This window comes from Ovis canadensis, chromosome 9, assembly GCF_042477335.2.
Source record: "Ovis canadensis isolate MfBH-ARS-UI-01 breed Bighorn chromosome 9, ARS-UI_OviCan_v2, whole genome shotgun sequence".
NCBI lineage: Eukaryota > Metazoa > Chordata > Mammalia > Artiodactyla > Bovidae > Ovis > Ovis canadensis.
In genome coordinates this window covers 104,711,388-104,732,875 of record NC_091253.1, presented here as the reverse complement: position 1 = coordinate 104,732,875, position 21,488 = coordinate 104,711,388, and the positions used below count along the sequence as shown (strand labels likewise).

At 48.2% G+C, this 21,488-nt stretch overlaps 1 protein-coding gene across 14 annotated transcripts in view; it reads left to right on the top strand.

Moving 5' to 3' along the window:
- Positions 1 to 12,536, top strand: part of MRPL13 (mitochondrial ribosomal protein L13) — a 41,892-nt gene extending 29,356 nt beyond the window's left edge. For 5 of the 14 annotated variants that reach the window (XM_069600774.2, XM_069600779.1, XM_069600776.1 and 2 more), the window contains 2 exons: positions 11,268 to 11,327; positions 12,278 to 12,536. In XM_069600774.2, the coding sequence (XP_069456875.1) occupies positions 11,268 to 11,327; positions 12,278 to 12,299 (82 nt within the window). In that variant the 3' untranslated portion in view covers positions 12,300 to 12,536. Of the gene's footprint in view, positions 1 to 5,566; positions 6,066 to 11,267; positions 11,328 to 12,277 lie in introns of all 14 variants that reach the window. The other 9 variants (XR_011259107.1, XR_011259106.2, XR_011446636.1 and 6 more) reach the window with 3 other exon arrangements.
- Positions 12,537 to 21,488: the final 8,952 nt, after the last annotated feature.

The following is a 21,488-nucleotide window of genomic DNA, read 5'->3' as shown; positions in this document are numbered from 1 at the left end:
TGGGGAATCATGACTTTGTGCGAAATAAGGTGTCACTGCATGTTTTCCCAATTACAAGATTTTTTCCCCACAAGCCATGATCTTCAGTGGCTGTAAGATACGATACCAGTTTTATTCTGTAGATCTAAATAGCTTGCACCTGGTCTTCTCACAGAAACCCTGTCATAATTCTTGCCAAGATGGGAAGGTCTTTTTAGAGACTGAGACACCGAAGGCACTCTTCAGCCGCGTGACCACACACGCGTCACGCCTGTGGCCACGCATGTCGTGCGCGCTCCACAGTGTGCCCTCAGGGAGCCACACCAGCGTGGCGCCGTGACAACCACCCACAGCGAACGGCACGCAGTCAAAGGGCACTGATCCGACTGCTGTTTTCATCGCTAATGTCCTGGCTCATTTAGAACAAGCTAGAAGGTGACTGAGTGCCTTCTTTACCTTAAGGGAAGTAGAAAGGGCTTTTCTAGAATTATTTTAAGGAGACTTTTGGTGAAACTGGGAGCCGCCTGACCCATGTTTCAGTTGTTGTTCTGGGATGGACTTTCCTGCCCCTTCTTCCCATCCAGGCGTCCCTGTGAGCTTTGGTCGGGCGTGGCCTCCCCGCCACTGCCACACGCTGTCTGTTAGCTCTAAAGTGTGCACTCCCTGCAGCTACAGCATCCAGCTGTTAGCCTGTCCAGCAGTTATTCTCCTCAGCATTAGAGCTGACACCAAGTCTGATTTTTTTCTTTAAGTCACGGAATGCTTATGACCAGGAAAAATATATATATATACATTTTTGTATCAACCAAAAATGTATTGCCTACGAAACAGGTGCTCTTAGGTCAGGGCCATCTGATGGACTTTCCACGTTGATGCGTGGCTGAGCTAGTGCAGTAGCTGCTGGCTTCTGTGACTGGAGTGCTTACACTGTGGCTAGTGTGTCTCAGAATTGAATTTTTGAGTTTATGTAACTTAAGTTTTAGTGGCCTCATGTGGCTTCTTGTTGTTCGGTTGCTAAGTCGTGTCTCTTTTGCGACCCCGTGGAGTGTAGCCCACCAGGCTCCTCTGTCCATGGGATTTCCCGGGCGAGAACACTGGAGGGGGTTGCCACCTCCTTCTCCAGGGGACCTTCCCCACGCCCGTGTCCTGCATTGCAGGCGGGTTCTTGACCACCGAGCCAGCAGGGAGGCCCCTCTTGTGGCTAGTGACTGCTTTAATGGACTGTTTTAGTTGTTTACTACTTAATAAAGTTCAAGTATAAAATAGGATATATGTTAGGATCACGATTAAAATATTTGACACACCATGCAATCCTTCAAAATGGGATTCCCCATTACTAAGGGATTGGCTTTCATGAGAAGAAAATTTTTTCTCCTTTTAGAGAAGGAACCAACTTAAAATATGCTTTTGTTCCACCCCAAATAGCTAAGGCAAGAATATAATCTTCCTTTAGAGTATAGTAATTGGAAATTATTCAAGATAGATATGACAGGTAACCTGCAGAGACTTCACTGGAACGAATGTCCCTAGATTGCACCATAAATAAATAGACATGACAATAGCTAGCTCTGGTTTCTGTTTCCCTAGCAATAAAACCTAACACATTTATAGTATAAGAATGCACACTTTGTAATTGCAACTATCATGAGCTTTTGGTTCAGTGTGAGCTCTTCAGCTTTTCTGTTAGAGATGGAAATCTTCTGAGCAGCAATAACAGTTGTCAGACTAAGCTTTGGATGACCTTGAAACCAAGTCACCCGGTAGGTGACTAACAAAATTGTATTAATTGAATAGCTAATCATTTTAAATCACTTAAAAAGTTACATTCCCTCAGGGCTAACTTCAGCATACTCTAGATTTTCTTATGCTGGTTGTTTATTTTTAAAACAATGGTATACAAGATGGAAAGAAACTGATATTTATGAGGAAACTCTAAATGTGTCGCATGACCAAAGCCATTTTCCCAGAGAAGCGTCGTCCATGCACCCCAGTTAGGTCAGTGTATACCCTGGGGTATTAGTGTCTTTACATCTCACGGGTATAGAGACTTCCTGGGTGTATTAGTATGTTACATCTCATGGACATAGAAACTTCCTGGGTGTATTAGTATCTTACATCTCATGGGTATAGAAACTTCCTGGGTGTATTAGTATCTTACATCTCATGGACATAGGAACTTCCTGGGTGTATTAGTATCTTACATCTCACGGGTATAGAAACTTCCTGGGTGTATTAGTATCTTTACACCTCATGGACATAGAAACTTCCTGGGTGTATTAGTATCTTACATCTCATGGGTACAGAAACTGTGTTAGAGAATGTTATGTCAGAGCTCGCTATAGAGATACATTTTGCGTCTCCTTACGCATTCGCCGTATGAACATGGTGATTGTAGGGCGTGCACTTAGAACTTATTTCTCAGGAAAAAATAGCACTGTCTCCTCTCACAGTTCAGTTGCCTGAGACTGTAGCTTTCAAACGGTCAGCTTATTTTAATTGTCAATAATTATTTCCAGGATCATTGAGGTTTTGCCAACATGTTACAAAACCACAACAATCATGGAAATTATAATGCTGTCACTGTAATGGAAATTTTTCATTATGTAGGGTAAAAATAAAACTTGTTTCATTTGAAACTTTTTTAATTTTCAGTTTTTTAAAATTCTGTAGGAGAGCTTTTCTTTGGAAGAAACTAGCTGTAAGGAAAATTTCAACTTGAATTGCTTCACAGTATCCACAGAATGATGAAACAAAACCAAAAAAGAAATGTGTTTTTTTACTCCTCACCCGTTAAATCCGTAATGCTTTATTTTAAGCATAGCCCCCACCTTTGCAGAGAAGCTAACTGTGGAAAGTCTCAGCCTCTGTGAATGCTTAAAGACAGACTGTGGGATGAGAACCCAGCCCCTGGTCTGACACTGCCCACAGAGCGCCCTCAGAAGCGAGCCTGGGCCGGGGGAGGCTGCCAGGGTGACGGGCCCTGCAGTCGTCTTTGCTGGAAGCAGGGTTAGACTAAGGCAGTTTAACGGTTCGTCCATCCAGCTCTGTAGAAAGGAAGACAGAGCCAGGAGTGAAAGCGCGGCAGAGGGGCCTAGTAAGCATCCCGTCCAGGCAGTAGGCAGTCCTGGAGGAAGCAGGGATGTGAGCTTTCTGCTCGCCCTCCGTGTGAAAGCTGTTCATCCCCCAAATCTGCCCATTAAAAAATAATAATTCCACCTATGGCTTTATGAACATGTGCTTCAGATCAGAGACTTACTTAAGACAGTGGAGAGGAGTTTTACCTTTTCAGAACCCATGAGGAGCTGGTATCTGGGCATCTTCAAGATTTTCCATAACTATGTGCTAGTTCAGTCATGTGGCGTTTTCCTGCAAGATTTAACTTAACTTTGCTCCTCTCCACAGTCAGAAGCTATTGGCTGGGCTCAGGGAGCAAGTTCACGTTCCAGCTTTTCCATCATTTCAACCAGCTCAGCATTGGCTCAAACCATAGACCTCAACATTTCCAGTCCTGAATTTTGCTCAAATCAAGCCTTCTAAACTATGCTGTTCTTTTGGATAGGAACACATTAGGACTGGTTGCTAAAATAAAAAGCAGTCTCTGTGTAAGAAACCAAAACCAAATCATTTATATTCCCTAGCCAAGAGAGCTGTGTCCTAAAAGTGACAGTTGAGTGCAACAATAGTTCCTATTCATTTTGATTGGAAAAAAAATTGATTTTTAAAGAACTCAAACAATCTTTTTTTGTATTGGAGCATAGTTCATAGCTCAGAGGTTAAAGCCTCTGCTTGCAATGCAGGAGACCTGGGTCGGGAAGATCCCCTGGAGGAGGGCATGGCGCCCACTCCAGGGTTCTTGCCTGGAGAATCCACTGGACAAGGAGCCTGGCGGGCTGCAGTCCGCGGGTTGCGGCGTCGGGCACACCTGGGTGAGCACACGCAGCGCAGTGTGTGTGTCAACCCTGGCCTCCTAATTCGCACCCCCTTTCCCCTTTGGTTACCTTAAGTTTGCTTTCCGTGTCTCTTTCCATTTGCAGACAAGTTCATGTGTATCATTTTTAGATTCCAGACGCAAGTGACGCCACGTGACATTTGTCTTTGCTTCGTGTAATAATCTCTAGGTCCGCCCGTGTTGCTGCAGATGGCAGGGTTTCATCCTTTTTACAGCTGAGCAGTGTTCCATTGTGCCTAAAAGTGAGTCTAGTTGCAGAAGCATTCCCATTGACCATCTTCTGCTCAGGCTGGTGGTGCAGTGTCGGTGTATGAGTCTGGCGCACCGCTGCTCTGCCTGTTGCCTGGACAGCTGGCATCTGCAGTTCAAGGAGTGTGAACTGGGATCCCAGACTTCCTGGGATGGTTTATTCTAAATAACTCCGTTCTTCCAGTGAAAGTGACTTAAAACTCTGTCAACTTGACCATTTATATCTCTTAAGATTTTCCACTGTCCAGATTTTATCCTAGTCTTTTAACTTTTCTTGGAGTAGGCATTTTACTTATTATTTAGAAGTGAAGAGATATAAAGCCTAAAGGAGAGTAAAATATTTTTGAAATTTATTACACTTAAGTTATACTCAGTTTCATGAATTTACAACAGAAATTTGAATGCTATTTTTCCTTTGGAAAATAAATCCATCATAATGGGATGAATACTATTGTATCTCTATTTGAACTACAATATAAACCATGTGTTTTATAGCTTTTTCAATGTATTAAAAAACCAAATGCATTTTTTTCTGCCATTTTACAATGAAAGCTAAAATTTCCAAAAAGATTTCTCCTGAACTCAGAAGATTCCTCCATAGCAGCGTCCCCAGTTTCAGGTGGTGCAGATGTGTTGGTCTCTTCGCGTCCTGTGTTCTGGATGTGAGTGTCCGCGTCTGTGAGAGGCGTCTGCTCCACTGTAACGAGCGACGGTGTCGTGCTTGTGTAATTTGACACGCGGCAGCTGGTGTTTCCCATAAGGATACGTGTGGTAAGGGATTTGCTAGAGCAAATGGGGAACCATGTGAGCTGTGGTATGAGTTCAGATGCCCAAGCAGTCACAAGCACCATAGGATACTTTCTACAGCTCCCACAGGCCTTTGTGTCTTCATTCGAAAAAAATAATATTATTGTGCAAAGCTGCATTGCTTTTAAAGTCAGTTTTCTGCTGGTGACAGGTATTAAGTTCTAAGTGAGTTGTTGCTGTAAAGCATTGAATACCTATGAATGTTTAGCACACTTTAGAAAATGAATTAAAGAAAGTCTTGCGTAGGCAAATTCTTTGAAGATTCATCAATCTCCCAAGTAAACCCTAAGTGCGTACATGAGAACACCAGACTTTCCGCCTTCTCTTCGGAGCTCAGTGTGTGTCTCCCTCTGTTAAACTCTCTCTAAAGACGGACTGCGTCTCGCTCTCTGCCGTTTCCAGCGCCCACCGTGGACCTGATGCTCAGGCATCTTGGTTGAAGGAGACTGAATGAGTGGACTCTTACCTCCCTTAAAGAGGAATTGACTTTTAATTCATTGTGTGATGAATTCATATGTTGGTCTTTGTTGTTTATTTAAATATTGCTTAATGCCTCTAGTAAACTAAATTTTCTCTCAACAGTCTGCTTCGGTGCAACTCTGGTGTCCCCAGTTTTGGATACTTTGTATTACATGTATAAAGGAAAGAGCCTGCTAAGTTAAGTTTTATTTCTGTCAATAACTTTCTATTAAGAATTAATAGGTATTAGCTTTTTATAACCAGAGAAGGCAATGGCACCACACTCCAGTACTCTTGCCTGGAAAATCCCATGAGCGGAGGAGCCTTGAAGGCTGCAGTCCATGGGGTCGCTGAGGGTCAGACATGACTGAGCGACTTCACTTTCACTTTTCACTTTCAGGCATTCAGTTCAGTTCAGTTCAGTCGCTCAGTCGTGTCTAACTCTCTGCGACCCCATGAATTGCAGCACGCCAGGCCTCCCTGTCCATCACCAACTCCCGGAGTTCACTCAGACTCACGTCCATCACGTCCATCAAGTCCGTGATGCCATCCAGCCATCTCATCCTCGGTCGTCCGCTTCTCCTCCTGCCCCCAGTCCCTCCCAGCATCAGAGTCTTTTCCAGTGAGTCAACTCTTCCCATGAGGTGGCCAAAGTACTGGAGTTTCAGCTTTAGCATCATTCCTTCCAAAGAAATCCCAGGGCTGATCTCCTTCAGAATGGACTGGGTGGATCTCCTTGCAGTCCAAAGGACTCTCAAGAGTCTTCTCCAACACCACAGTTTAAAAGCATCAATTCTTCGGTGCTCAGCCTTCTTCACAGTCCAACTCTCACATCCATACATGACCACAAGAAACACCATAGCCTTGACTATACGGACCTTAGTCGGCAAAGTAATGTCTCTGCTTTTGAATATGCTGTCTAGGTTGGTCATAACTTTTCTTCCAAGGAGTAAGCGTCTTTTAATTTCATGGCTGCAGTCACCATCTGCAGTGATTTTGGAGCCCCCCAAAATAAAGTCTGACACTGTTTCCACTGTTTCCCCATCTGTTTCCCATGAAGTGATGGGACCAGATGCCATGATCTTTGTTTTCTGAATGTTGAGCTTTAAGCCAACTTTTTCACTTTCCTCTTTCACTTTCATCAAGAGGCTTTTTAGCTTCTCTTCACTTTCTGCCATACGGGTGATGCAATCTGCATATCTGAGCTTATTGATATTTCTCCTGGCAATCTTGATTCCAGCTTGTGCTTCTTCCAGTCCAGTGTTTCTCAAGATGTACTCTGCATAGAAGTTAAATAAGCAGGGTGACAATATACAGCCTTGACGTACTCCTTTTCCTATTTGGAACCAGTCTGTTGTTCCATGTCCAGTTCTAACTATTGCTTCCTGACCTGCACACAGATTTCTCAAGAGGCAGGTCAGGTGGTCTGGTATTCCCATCTCTTTCAGAATTTTCCACAGTTTATTGTGATCCACACAGTCAAAGGCTTTGGCATAGTCAAGAAAGCAGAAATAGATATTTTTCTGGAACTCTCTTGCTTTTTCCATGATCCAGCGGATGTTGGCAATTTGATCTCTGGGTCCTCTGCCTTTTCTAAAACCAGCTGGAAAATCAGGGAGTTCTCGTTTCACATATTGTTGAAGCCTGGCTTGGAGAATGTTGAGCATTACTTTCCTAGTGTGTGAGATGAGTGCCATTGTGCAGTAGTTTGAGCATTCTTTGGCATTGCCTTTCTTTGGGATTGGAATGAAAACTGACCTTTTCCAGTCCTGTGGCCACTGCTGAGTTTTCCAAAGTTGCTGGCATATTGAGTGCAGCACTTTCACAGCATCATCTTTCAGGATTTGAAATAGCTCAACTGGAATTCCATCACCTCCACTAGCTTTGTTCATAGTGATGCTTTCTAAGGCCGACTTGACTTCACTTTCCAAGATGTCTGGCTCTAGATGAGTGATCACACCATCGTGATTATCCGCGTCGTGAAGATCTTTTTTGTATAGTTCTTCCGTGTATTCTTGCCACTTCTTAATATCTTCTGCTTCTGTTAGGTCCAGACCATTTCTGTCCTTTATCGAGCCCATCTTTGCATGAGATGTTTCCTTGGTATCTCTAATTTTCTTGAAGAGATCTCTAGTCTTTCCCATTCTGTTCTTTTCCTCTATTTCTTTGCATTGATCGCTGAAGAAGGCTTTCTTATCTCTTCTTGCTATTCTTTGGAACTCTGCATTCAGAGGCTTATATCTTTCCTTTTCTCCTTTGCTTTTCACCTCTCTTCTTTTCACAGCTATTTGTAAGGCCTCCCCAGACAGCCATTTTGCTTTTTTGCATTTCTTTTCCATGGGGATGGTCTTGATCCCTGTCTCCTGTACAACGTCACAAACCTCATTCCATAGTTCATCAGGCACTCTATCTGTCAGATCTAGGCCCTTAAATCTGTTTCTCACTTCCACTATATAATCATAAGGGATTTGACTTAGGTCATACCTGAATGGTCTAGCGGTTTTCCCTACTTTCTTCAATTTAAGTCTGAATTTGGCAATAAGGAGCTCATGAAGGAAATGGCAACCCACTCAAGTGTTCTTGCCTGGAGAATCCCAGGGATTGGGGGAGCCTGGTGGGCTGCCGTCTATGGGGTCGCACAGAGTCAGACACGACTGAAGTGACTTAGCAGCAGCAGCAGCAGCTTTTTATAACAGCATTTGAAATGTCTCCCAAAGTTTTCCTGAGGTTCTCAACTGTTGTAAAATGAAAGCTGTTATCATTTACAAATTGTTGTTCAGTCCCTAAGTCCTGTCTGACTCTTTGCCACTCCATGGACTGAAATCCTGCAGGCTTCTCTGTCCATGGGCTTCTTCAGGCAAGAGTACTGCAGTGAGTTGCCGTTTCCTCTCCAGGGGATCTTTCTGGACCAGAGATCGAGCCCACGTCTCCTGCATTGGCAGGCGGATTCTGCAGCACTGAGCCACCTGGGAAGCCTTATTTCCAAACGTGTTACCAGTGTGTAATACCAGTTGCTAGTTCAAAACTCCGTGCTTTGTGTTTGCAGTGAAACGGAGAACTATGGCTAATACAGGCTAAATCACCTGCCATCCATTTGGCACAAGGCCAAGCCATTTCATTACAGTTCATTAAGGCTTCAGACAGCATTTAAGTATCTGTAGGCTGAAAAGGAGTATACCAGTTGCCAGACTTCTCGCTTTTAAAAACTACTTAATCTAGTGAGGAGAGCATGCAGACCTAAACGTAAAATAGGGTAAGTATGTGAGCAGCACCTGAGGATTCAGTTCTGATTAGCGTCATGCTGCTGTACATACATTAGCTTTCAAACTGATACAGTTTTAAGAATTTAAAGAACCTTAATACAGTGACATTCACTCAGTTAAAGCTACAGTCAATCTTTCTTTGATGATAGATATCAAAGGAATTTTAGTATCTAGTCTCTGTAGATGTTACCATAATTTATAGTTAGCCACTGTTGTGTCAGAAAAGCATAAAACTGCCTATTAATAGAGTCCTCTGGTGGGTAAAGAGCCAGAAGGATGCTGTATATCCACTGGGATCACCTCTTGCTCATAAGGAATTGTGTTGTTTTCTGTTGGGCACAGCTTAGCTTTAGAAATTTCTACCGAAAGTGCTTCTTCCGCACCTTTAGTCACATCGTCTGTCTTAGGAATAGCTCTGTGGGAGGTCTGAGGTCCATGGACCAGAACTGCCTCACAGGGGAGCTTGTTAGGAATGCAGAGCCACGACCTTTTACAGACTTAACTGGATCAAAATCTGCGTTTTCACAAGAACCCAAGCGATTCGCATGCCCGCTGAAGTTGGAGGTGCGCTCAGGCACATGGCCCTCCCCTCCCATCCTTGTACTGGGCGGCCTGCTTTTGGTGGAAGGGAGTGAGCAGGCCGAGCGTGTTGTATGTGTCCCTGCTTTCCTTTGTGTGGGTGGAGAGAAAGACAGAGCCACATTTAACGCAAACACATCCTTCTTCCCACGGGGGTACCCCCTGAAGCCATGTAGCATTTTTAATTGCCTCCCACATAAGTTGACTTTTCTAGCTCTGCTAACATCTAGACTATCTAGTCCCTTGGCCGTGATGCTGTTCTCCACACCACCCCCACCTCTGAAGCAAATTAACCACCTGCCAAAGATTCTGAAAGAGGAAAGGGCGACTCATGAGCGCAGGGACGTTTTCAAGGCGGTCACTACAGTGACGAGTATCTTAACGCCTTCACAGCACACAGGATGCTGTCCTAATTGCTGGACTTGTAAGATGGATTATATCGGGACCGTGCCTTCCGTGATGGGCACACACGAATAGAATGGGGTCCTCTGAGGGACCGCCTTGTCAGCTGTGTGGGGTTGGCGACAGTCTTTCTCACTGTGTGGCTAGGAGGGCAACACCAGGCCGTGCTTGTGGGGGAGTCAGTGCACTTCATGGCCTCTAAGCGCCGGCACTGTCATCTACAGAGACACCAAATATTGTTTGCGTTCAGAGCAGCGTTGCCTCGTTTACGTAGGGCAAGCGCAGTTTGAGAAACTAATAGAAGCAAGCATGGAGTTCCCTGGCAGTCTCAGGGAAGAGAGCCCTTTCTCAGAAAGGAAGAGTTGTGTAGCGTTTCCCAGAACATGTGATTTTGTGGGTGGGTTTTGCAGGGTTAGTCAAGTCTACCAGGCAGGGAAATGGCAGAGATATTTCAAAGGCAGAAAATACCAAGCGCCCAAGTCCAGTGGAGTGAAAGTTCTTGTCTGGGCAGCAGCAGGGAGGGTCGTGGGGCCAGGACAGACGGGGTGTGAAAGAATGACTCGGAGCAGTTGCCTGGGGCCGTTACAGATGCTCGTTGTGTGTGGACTTCTGAGACCTTTGAATCTGACCGTGGAGAGCTGGTGAAAAGGCTTCCGCTGGGGAGTGGGATAGCAGTCTGTTAGAGGCTCGGGCGCGGCCAGCTGCTGTGGCTGTAGAACTGCAGTCTGGGTTAGAGACGCGGGAGGTCAGGCCTTCAGGCGCTGTGGCCTAGACTGTTAGAGACTCAGATGTCTTTCCCTCTCCCGTTCCTCCTAAACTCCAAATCCTGCTTACTGGCTGCCTGCCGTGTCCAGACAGCATGCGCAAGACCAGGCTCCTTCCCTTCAAACTCTGTTCTGCCCGTATTCCCCTCCTGAAAAAACAGGTAGCACTGCCGTTTCCCGAGTTCCTCCAGCTGAAGACTGACAGTGACCCCTGGAGGGCCTTCTGCAGCAGCCCCTTCCTCTGCGGTCCCTCCACCCCCTCCTTCCCTCTCTTAAGTCTCACCTGACGGGCCTCGTCTCCATCCTCCGCCCTGTCTCCGCAGGGTCACAGAATCGAGCTTCGTTAGCCCCTTTCCTTCAGGTCACAGTCAAGCACGTTCACCTTACCCGACAGGTCACAGCCTTCGCACATGCTTAGTACTCCACTGAAAGGTACTTTCGTCATCTTGTTGCGAATGAATTGGCTTTTGGTGTGGAAACAACCAGATGGTGGCTGAGCACGCTTAATTTTGGGTGGAGCTGTAGAAACTCCTTGTCAGGACGCCTTGTTAGTGTCTTAGGCTTCCTTCCCTTTTTTGATTATGTGAACCAGCTGGATGCGAGAAGAAATTGTTTCTTAAAAGACACTGGTGTCTCTTGACTGGGAGCTTGGACTGTATTGAGTCACGCTTGCAAGACTAGAAGGGCACATTTTGGAGCCTCTTCCAGCTATTGTTTATCAAGTTGTCATTTCCCAGACTTTGGATTCGGTTTTTACATTTGAAAAGAAATTTCAAAAACAGCCACAAAATGCTGCAGTTTCTCTTCTTGTTACAGAACGATGACGGTGAAGCATGTTTGGATAGTTTTAAAGTGTAATGGCGTTCGTTCACTTAGGTACCAGAATCTGCTCTTCCTGTCCGGGCTCTCTGGTCTTCTTTTTTTTTTTTTTTAATACGCTATAAATGTAGAAAGGGTGAGATAAGTTGTTTCAGGGCAAACAGAGTTCACTTTTTAAAGGAACTCAAACTATCGAATATTTTTACAGCTGTTTCAGAAATATCTATTTAGTTTACTTACTACTAAATTCATTCTGAAAATTCTGCAAGCGTCCAATACCCACAAATACACTACACTACACTACACTACACTATAAAAAATAATGAGACACAAACAGTTCTTACATTTTGTAAGTTCCTTTCCCTCATTTTCTCCATTTTTGAAATTTAACATCTCTCTGAAAATGTTCTTTGTTTTAATTTACTACTAGAAGGAACTGTCAGGTAAGATTAATCCTATAAATACATAAATGAAGGAAAGACCTTATGTATGTATATAGTAAAAGACCATATATATACATATACATACATATATGTAATAAATGTATGTGTAATTAAAGTACCAAAGGACTGGTGTTTATACAATTGTTTTGTATGCTATTATATTAAAATTAAATTTAGTGTAGGATATAATATAAATAGGGAAATTATTTGCTCATTCAGAATATACTGTTATTAGTTAAATCCATATCTTTTTATATAATCCTTTCTATTAAAAGGGCTTTGGGGAAATTGAATTCAGGCTTATTTGTACATACATTCATGTATAGGCACGTAGGAGCTTTTATTTATACTCTCAAAAGAACTTGGAAATGGCCACATAACTATTCTACTTTGCAGTAATTTGGCCTTAATGTTTTTCACCAAAAATTCAGACATAATATTTGGAGATATCTCTTGGTGAACAGTTACTTTCATTTTAAATTGGAAGAATAATCTTCCTGCATCGGGCAGGGGAAAGTGAAATAACGCATCGTTAAGGAAATAAACCCTGGTTTTGTCTTTCAGACCTGAAGACTATCGGCTGTAGGAGAAAGAAAATTCCAGAACATAACGGTGGTGCTTGAAACTCCTTCCTCAGGGCAAGATGGAGCAACAGCTGCCTTCCGACAGGACGCCTGCTCTGGGGGCTGAAAGTTTGTCGGGGAGGGTCGGGCAGGGATATCCCTTCCTTAGGAGATTACAGTAAAATGTCACTTGATAGAATCGTTTGATTCTATAGTGCTATCTGAATGTTGGAAGTAAGAATAAAACTGCCCCTTGCTTAGTTCAGTGTCTGATTCAATGGGGAAAGCAGACCCCAGGTCGCGGCCAGCTGTGATCGCCAAGCGCCGGCAGCGCCGTCCCCTCAGCTCAGCTCCCGGTTCTGGGCGCCCGGGGAGGAGGCCCTCCGCACGTCTCCTTTCAGGGACTGCTGCGTGTGGCCTACCAGCTCAGCAAGGCAGGGCTTGCCTGAGCTCCGCTCACACTGCTTCCCCTTCTGTGTCCCACAGAGCTTGCTGCTCTCCGTGTCTGCTCCCCGAAACCTCACGGCCCCACCTGCGACGCTGTGTGTCCACGAAGCTCCTGCTGGCCCCTCTTCTCCTCTGTCCTGGGTGCTGAGACTGGCCCACTGGAATCCGTGTGTCCAGCAAAGTCTCCTCTGTAAACTCAGCAGCTAAGACCCTGCATTTGGGGATTTTATGGTGGTGTGCCCTAGCCAGTCAAGGGGCGGGTTTCAGACCAGTCCTCCCGCTCATGCAGCAGACACATGCTAGGCCTGATACAGGCGCTGGGAGCAGAAGCCACGTCTTGCCTGCACCTTCACACCCAGTGAAGAGCCCGCCGTCTGCCGCGGGCGGAAAGGAGCTGGGGCCGACCCGCGCGTGCATACCTGCGCCTGGCAGTAGGTGCAGAAGTGACTGTGAGCCGTGACTGGCGTCCCCCTGGGGGACACGGTAACGGTAAACACAAAGCATCGCTGTTAAGCACCTTTAACGGGCAGAACACAGCTGCTTGATGTAAAATCACTTCCTGCATCAAGCAGTGCTGTACACGAGACTCCCTCCCCGTTAAAGATGGGCCCGAGACTGGCAGTGAATGGCCCGACCGCGTCACGGGCCTGCTGGTGCGATCGGGCCTTGAGCCCAGGCAGCCCGGCTCGGGAGGCATGGGCTTAGCCACCACTAGAGGCGGAGAAGCAAGCATTTACGCATCACAGAGTCAAGAATAAAGCAGCCGTGGCCTGCCACGAGGAAGTGGCAGTTACTTTCAGACTTTGGGCCAGAAAGAAGCCCCACCCCTTCCTTCAGACGTGTGATGTTGGGTGTGATTCGGTGTGAAAAAGCCCCCAGCTCCTGCTGGAGCAGCTTTCGCAGGGAGGGTTTCTGTATCCCCAGAAGAGGTGTACCTCAAGCACCTAGAGCTATGCCCGGCACATACCCATGGACACGGGCCTGGTGGGCTCCAGTCCTTGGGTCCCAAAGACTCGGACACGACTGGCCACAGACACAGGCCTGTTTTAGTGTCAGCCCTGCACTTCCATGGATGCAGAACCAGCGGGTGCAGGGGGCCTCTGATGCCACAGTGCGAAGGACTCGGGTTTTCAGAGTTTGGCACCCACAGGGAGTCCTAGGAACCATTCGCCCACAGATACCAAGGGACCACTGTGTTAAATATTCAACAGGAGCATTGAGACTCACTTGCTGAGTGAGAGCCCATTTGGCCGCGGAGGGGCTGTCAATCCTACAGACCCGTGTAGACCTAAGAGGGCTATGTTGTTGGACTAAATTCCTCCTGCTCTCGAGGGCTCACTCCATTTTGCATTCAGAGTAAAGAGGCTTTTGTACTAAACGGCTTTCAGAAGCAGGAGCTATCAGACTTCCCGGTCCTGCCCATTTGCCATTCCTTGAGAGTTTAACAGCCAGATCTCTGTGTTTCTTCAGAGAACATAAACACAGGGAGCCAAATAAAACTCACAGCTCAGGCAGGGGACCGGGAACTCGAGGGGGCAAGGCAAGCTGAACTGTTAGAATCGTTGCCCATATCAAAATAGGTTGAATAGAAGAAACGAGAACTGAAAAAATAAATGCAAACTCTTCCATGAAGGAAATTCTACTCCAAGCATCGTGGGGAGGAAAAGAAAGCTGATAGACATACTCGGTTGCAACATGTGTCTGTCACACGCGTCTGTCACACGCCAATTAGAAGAGATAAGGAGTCAAGTCACTCAAACCAAAATTCTGTTTGCTCACGTGCAGTTTTTCACCAGGTGCTAAGTGTCATGCTATTGAGTAACACCAGCTACACGTGAAAAGCACCATCCAGCGAACATAATGGCCAGCGGAAGAACAATCCACAACAGCCGTCTCTCTGTTTACCCATGTGATTGCCTGCTATTTCTCTTCAGTAAAGCACGAGTTAGTGTCCTGATTATAAGCAGCAAAGGAAAAGGAAAAACCTTAAGTACTGTGGAGTTTTGAAGGGAGAGAAAATGTATTTTGCAATAGCCAGAGGGTATAAAGTAATCACATTAACAAACACAGAGACAACACTTAAGAGCTTGATCAAGTTTCCAATAACCGCCTGCTTTCTGGGGAACTGAAAACCAAAAAGCACTCATTTGCAATGGGTTAAGGATAACTGCGGTTTCCCAGGTGGCTCAATCCGCCAGCCAATGCAAGAGACTCAAGAGACGTTGGGAAGATCCCCTGGAGAGGGCATGGAAACCCACTCCAGTGTTCTAGCCTGCAAAATCCCCATGGACGGAGGAGCCTGGTGGGCTGCAGTCCATGGAGTCATGAGTGGGGCACGACGGAGCACACAGGCTAGCTAGCCTCCTGCGGCAGGAGAGCAAGCGTGTCCCCCGAGCTCAGCCGGGATCCTGCAGACGCGTGTCTACGAGAAAGGGCGAGCCACAAAGCCAGGAGAGCTGGGCTTCTGTTTTAAGCCAGTTCAGGGGAACGAGAAATAGAGCGATAAGCCACAGATACCAATGTCTGGTTTCCCATTTAGCTCGGAAAACTAGTGTTCCTCCCAGCTCTCCTCCATGGTTCAAAAGCCACAACTGTCTGCTATCGACACCTCCACCGAGCAAGCTTCATGTCTTATCCAAATAGCAGTCTATGTTTACTGTAATTTTTTTTTAAAACTAGGAACTTGTGATGTTTAAAATTCTGAGAGTTTTCTTGTATCACAAGATGGGGTAAGTTTTGAGATTTCTGCCTCAAATCTGTTTTCCCATAAGTCCGTAACACATCAGGCAGGGATTAGTTCACAGGACTGCGTATGCCACTTCATAGTATAGACAGCAGTGCTCACATATAAATCCTGGTTTAGCACAGCCTTTCATCAAGCAGACTCTTCTTCCAGGGTGGGTCCTAAGAGGTCACACTTGCCCGACTCCAGAAAAGGGGGCCAAATGGGAGAGACTGTGCTCAAGTCTGGCGTCACCTCCTTGTCATGCCTGGGTCCTCGTAGGGTGCAGCTCGCTGTAAGGCCTCCTGAATGGGCGTAGTGATGCCCTTGACACAGCCAGCCCTCCTCTCCAGGCCTGGGGGATCCCGGAGTTCCATCAGGACCAGGGGGCCAAGACAGAGCTAAGGACTAACGCAGGTCGTTAAAGCCGTTCTCTACCCAGAACGCAAGGCTCTCCTTTCTCCGCCTGCTTCCTCCTCTAAATCGACAAAGTGAATGCAAGAGCTGCGGTCAGTGAGACTGATGAATAAGGTCTCCACGCGAGGCCACAAGCTGGCCCAGGGGCTCGGGTTGGAGTGATGAAGCAATGCTGCCGTCTTTAAAAACAGCTGAGGAGCAGGATTGGTTTTGCTTGCCAGGTTTACCCAAGATGAACGAGGTTTTGAAGAAATACGTGCAGTTATCAGGTTCTCCGCTATTCCTTCCTTCGCTCCGTTCTTGCTGATTTCCTCCTTGGCGGATCCAGACAGGGTCACAATACCTGTGCCCCGCCCCTCTTTTTTCTCCCAGCCTGTATGATTTGCTTCCCTACCTCCTGGACAGGGAGCTTAGTACCACAGTTGGTCAAGAGCAACATTACATGTCCAGGCCTCCAAGCTGGAACTTCTCCCTCTGGCCAGGTAGCAAATCCTGAGCCCTCAAAACCTAAAAGCCCCAGCAGGGATATAGCTGCCAATCTCTACAATGCCAAGTTTGAACTGGATAGAACCCTATTTACGAAGGCATGATGTTTCCAAGACAGACATTAAGATTCCATTTCAACTTAAGGACAGGCTCTTGCAGAGAAATGGTATTCCCTACCCCCACCACCAACCCTTCTCTCTCTCTGCCCAAAAGTCTAAACTAAAGAGAACTGAGAGGTTTTGCAGCATCACTACTGCTCAGCACTCCTCCTCCAAAAAGAGCCTGAGACCGGCTTCAGTAAGACAGCCGGTCCCTCCAGCTGAGGCCGACTGTCATCGGATCCCTTTTCCAATGAGGACAGCGTGAACAGGACCGCAGCGGGGGCTCACTCAGGCCAGGGCCCCTTGGTCCACGAGAAGCTCTGATTTCCAACCAATCTTTATTTCAGGCCTTAACTTTGCTTTCACCGCCCTCACTTTTCAATCCCAAAAGTAATACTTGGTAAAACGCTGCAGACAGTGGCTGCCAGCGAGGGTCTTGCTCACGGCACACCTGTGCTTTATAGGTTGGGCTTATGGAGCTCCAACTTGTCGGCCTGTATTAAATCGTGGAGAAGCAACACTTTAACGGTGATGCCATTTTAAAGCATGAAACTGAAAAGGGTTTTTAATATTTAGAGGAAATTCTGAGCATAAAGCCTTTGGGACAAATTCACAAAGTCCAAATAAAATGTTTTTTAAGTTGTTAGAAAAGTATTACGAATTCCTCTATCATTATGCCTTGTTACCAGCGCAGTAGAGAAATCGTGGAGAAATGTAAGTACGTGCGTCCTTCAGAAATTCTAAGTCTGAACCTTGGAAACAGCCGTTAATTAGCCAACTCAATGGTCTGTATCCTTGCGTTTCCCTGGTGGCCCAGATGGTAAAGAATCCGCCTGCAATACAGGAGCGGCAGGCAGATCTCCTGGAGAAGGAGGTGGCACCCCACTCCAGTGTTCTCGCCTGGAGAATCCCATGGACAGAGGCGCCTGGCGGGCTGCAGCCTGTGAGAGTCGGACACGCCTGAGCGACTAACACGCGTCTATATTAACACCCGACCAGCTGCTCTGCTGCGTTGTTATTCAACAGATAATATGTTCCAGAAACTGTTGTGGGTTCTTGAGACACATACGTGACTAAAGTTTCCTGCTATCATGGTATGCTGCTGCGATTCATAATAAGAAATACACACTATACATCCCTATAGATCTGATGTGTGTTGGTATATACCTGTACTTACTATGTACCTGATTCACATCTACTAGATAGATAGATATATCTATTCTCTAAACTTATTTTTTAATTGGAGAAAAATCGCTTTACAGGGTTGTGTTGGCTTCTGCTGTGCGACAATGCAAGTCAGCCGCAATTAAACACACAGCCCCTCCCTCTTGAGCCTCCCACTGCTCTAGGCCATCGCAAAGTGCTAGGCTGGGCTGGGAAACACGTATCTATATTCACGTGTGTGTGTCAGTGTATGTGATCGGTCAGCCCATGTCTGACTTCGTAGCCCACCAGGCTCCTCTCCTCTGTCCATGGCATTTTTCAAGGCAGAAATACTGGAGCGGGTTGCCATTTCCTTCTCCAGGGGATCTTCCTGACCCAGGGATCGAAACTGCGTCTCTCGCGGCTCCCAAATGGCAACCCACTCCAGTGTTCTTGCCTGCAGAATCCCGGGGGCGGCGGGGCCTGGTGGGCTGCCGTCTACGGGGTCGCACAGACATGACTGAAGCGACGCAGCAGCAGCAGCAGCAGCAACAGCAGCAGCAGCGCCACCTGGGAAGTCAGCAGTGTAGGGATACACGTATTTCATCTTCACCCCGGGGCGCGGCGCGGCGGGGCGGGGGCGGGGCGGGGCGCGGCGGGGCGCGGCGAGGCGCGGCGGGGCGGGGCGGGGCGGGGCGCGGCGAGGCGGGGCGGGGGCGGGGCGGGGCGCGGCGGGGCGGGGCGCGGCGGTCGCTCGGGCGGGCGGGCGGTCGCTCGGGCGGGCGGGCGGGCGGTCGCTCGGGCGGGCGGGCGGGCGGTCGCTCGGGCGGGCGGGCGGGCGGTCGCTCGGGCGGGCGGGCGGGCGGTCGCTCGGGCGGGCGGGCGGGCGGTCGCTCGGGCGGGCGGGCGGGCGGTCGCTCGGGCGGGCGGGCGGGCGGTCGCTCGGGCGGGCGGGCGGGCGGTCGCTCGGGCGGGCGGGCGGGCGGTCGCTCGGGCGGGCGGGCGGGGCGCGGCGGGCGCGGTGTCACAGGCGCAGCTGACAGCGCCCCTGGGCCGGAGTGCGCGAGGCTGCGTCTGGGGAAGAAGCCTGCGGGCGGCGGGACGGGAGAGGCCGCGGGAGGCCCCCCTGACTCAGCCCAGGAGGGGCGAGAGTCGGCACGGCGCCCCCAGGCCCCCTCCGTCTGGCTGCCCCAGGCTCCCAGGAGAGCAGGGGGTCCCGCACCCAGGGCCGAAGCGCCGGGCAGACGAGACGCACACGCGTCTCGCTCCGGCGACTGGAAACCCTCAGGCGCACTTCACAGGCCGAGAGCGCGTCGCGTGGCCCCTCAGGCAGTCTGGAAATGAGTCTAACCTGTGCTCAGCAAGAAGCGAGTACAGTTCTGTGGGTTTTGTTGTTGTTTTTAATGTTTCGTTTTGTAATCTGGGTATCGCCCGTTAACAGCGTGAGAGTTTGAGCGGACAGCACAGGGCCTCAGCCGAGCACATCCGTGTGTCCCCTCCCGCCCAGGCTGCCGCTGACCCTGAGCAGAGTTCCCTGTGCCGGACAGTGGGTCCCCGTTGGTTCAGTTCAGTTCAGTCGCTCAGTCCTGTCCGACTCTTTGCGACCCCGTGAATCGCAGCAGGCCAGGCCTCCCTGTCCATCACCAACTCCCGGAGTTCACTCAGACTCAGGACCACCGTTATCCACTTTAAATACAGCTCTGTGAACATGACCACCCTGAACTCCCTAAGTACCCCTCCCCCCCGGAAACCATAAGTTCATTTTCTAAATCCATGAGCCTCTTTCTGCTTTGTAAGCAAGCTCATCTGTATCATTTCTCTTTAGAGTCCGCATATAAAGGACGTCATAGGATATTTCCCCTTTTCTGATTTACTTCACTCAGGGTGACAGTCTCTAGGGCCATCCTTGTTGCTGCCAAGGGCAGTGCAAGAAGAGAACGTAGTGTTGGCCGAGGCTAGACTGTCTCTCACACAGCAGCCAGCGTGCAGGCGCCGGCAGCGTGCAGGGGGGTGTCGGCTGCGCCCTGCACCCTGTAAGACCTCCGCCCGGCCCCCATCCCCCACCTCTCCAAGACTGAAGGAGGAGGCGCCCCCTCCCCCGCTGAAGAGCGAGGCGGGGTCAGTGACAGCCGCGTCAGCGCTTTGATGGATCTCACACGTCTGGAGTGGGATCCTGGAGTGGTGCCTGCCGGGGTCCAGCCCCGGTGGACGCAGGGTAATTCGAAGTGGGGACGGTGTGGCGAGGAAAAACTTATTTATTTAGAAATATAAAAGAGAGATTAGGAAAGAATAGTGTAGTAGGAAATTTTAGTGGAGAAAAGAGGCTGAATAACTTGGTTTACCGGGAAAGCCAATAAAACTTCAGGACAAGAAGTTTGCACTCGTTTGAATAGCGGAGGGTGCCCTGCCTTGGGCTCCCTCTCTCACAGGACTTAAAAGCCGGGGCAAGTAAGTAGACACGGCGAGCCTCCCTGCTCCAGATTAGAATTCAGCCAGAAAATAGAGTAAAGAGGACACGGGGGAAACCAGTCCAGTGACTGGCCCATCCTCTATTGTCCAGAACAGCCTTTTATGCCTTTTTTTGTGCATAGAGATCAATGGATAATATAAAATTATGCAGCGTCAGCAGCCCTGACTTATTGAGACCAGGCTTTCTCTCTGCATACCTAGTTGTATACATAAGTCTTAGGTGACTTACATCATCTTCTGGCCAGAAGGCCAATTTTATGGCCCTTTTCTGATAAGGGTTTGTCAACCAGAAGACTTATTTGTGTTCTTCTCCCCAAAGTCTGGTGCTACTCTCAGAAAGCACTAAATAAGTTACATTCTTACATAGCAGAGACACAACAATTTGTAGCAATGAAAGAAGTACAGTGATTTATAACAAAGAGAAAGTTCATTAACTCAAAAGTCTAGTGTTGCTAACATCAAAACTACTACATTCCTATTTCTATATCCCAATTACATTGATTAATATCCTTCAGGTGCCTAAAAGATAAAGAATATGGAGGCCTGGCAGCAGTCACTGAGTCAACAGTGAAAACCCATCACCAATATGATTTTTAGCTCTTTAGAAAAGGCTCTGTATCTTTAAGATGCTTTAAGCTTTGTGCCTCTGGCGGTTGGGGGGCTGTAAACAATTCACAAGTTGTAAAAAGTCCGGGGGGAACCTGTCAGGCAAGTTAGAGAGTCATCAGAGGGGTTTGAACTGAAACATTCCTTTCCTATGCAGGAGACTGAAGCCCTGAGTTAACTTTTTTCCAGAGAAAGTCAGCAGAGTGGAAAGCACAGTACAATAGAATCAGGTCGACTCTGGTTTTGGGGGTAGATGTTCAGGAAAACCCACAGGAACCCCTGAAGCCAGATCATGCCTTTGCGTTATGTCGGGCTTCCTTCCTCATGACATTTGCCATGGGTGGGTTTCCTCACGCTGGCTCCCAGCAGGTGCCCACCATGGGCAACAGACTGCAGTCGGGCATGGTGCAGTCTCCATTCCCAGGAGAGAAGGGAACGCTGCCCGTTATAGGAGGAACTGACCGCAGGCTGGCTCATCAGTTACCAGGAAGCGTGCAGACGGGCACACCATCAGCACCCCTTTGATGAGACCAAGTACCAGTGGGGGCTGGGGGTGGGGAGGGGCGGCCAGTGAGTCAGGTGTGCGTGACACGGGCACTGGCCCCACAGCATTAAAGAGGGAGCAAGAGAACAGCCCTCTGGGGCGGCCTGACCACACGGCATCTCTGGTGACACCAGATTTAGGGAGATGAGAAATCCAGTTTTTAATCAGCTGAGGGAAGAATGTATGGACAACAACTCCAAGCTAATAAGATCCCTCCTGAGTAACCGGGCTTCCCCGGTGACACAGTGGTAAAGAATCCACCCACCAACGCAGGAGA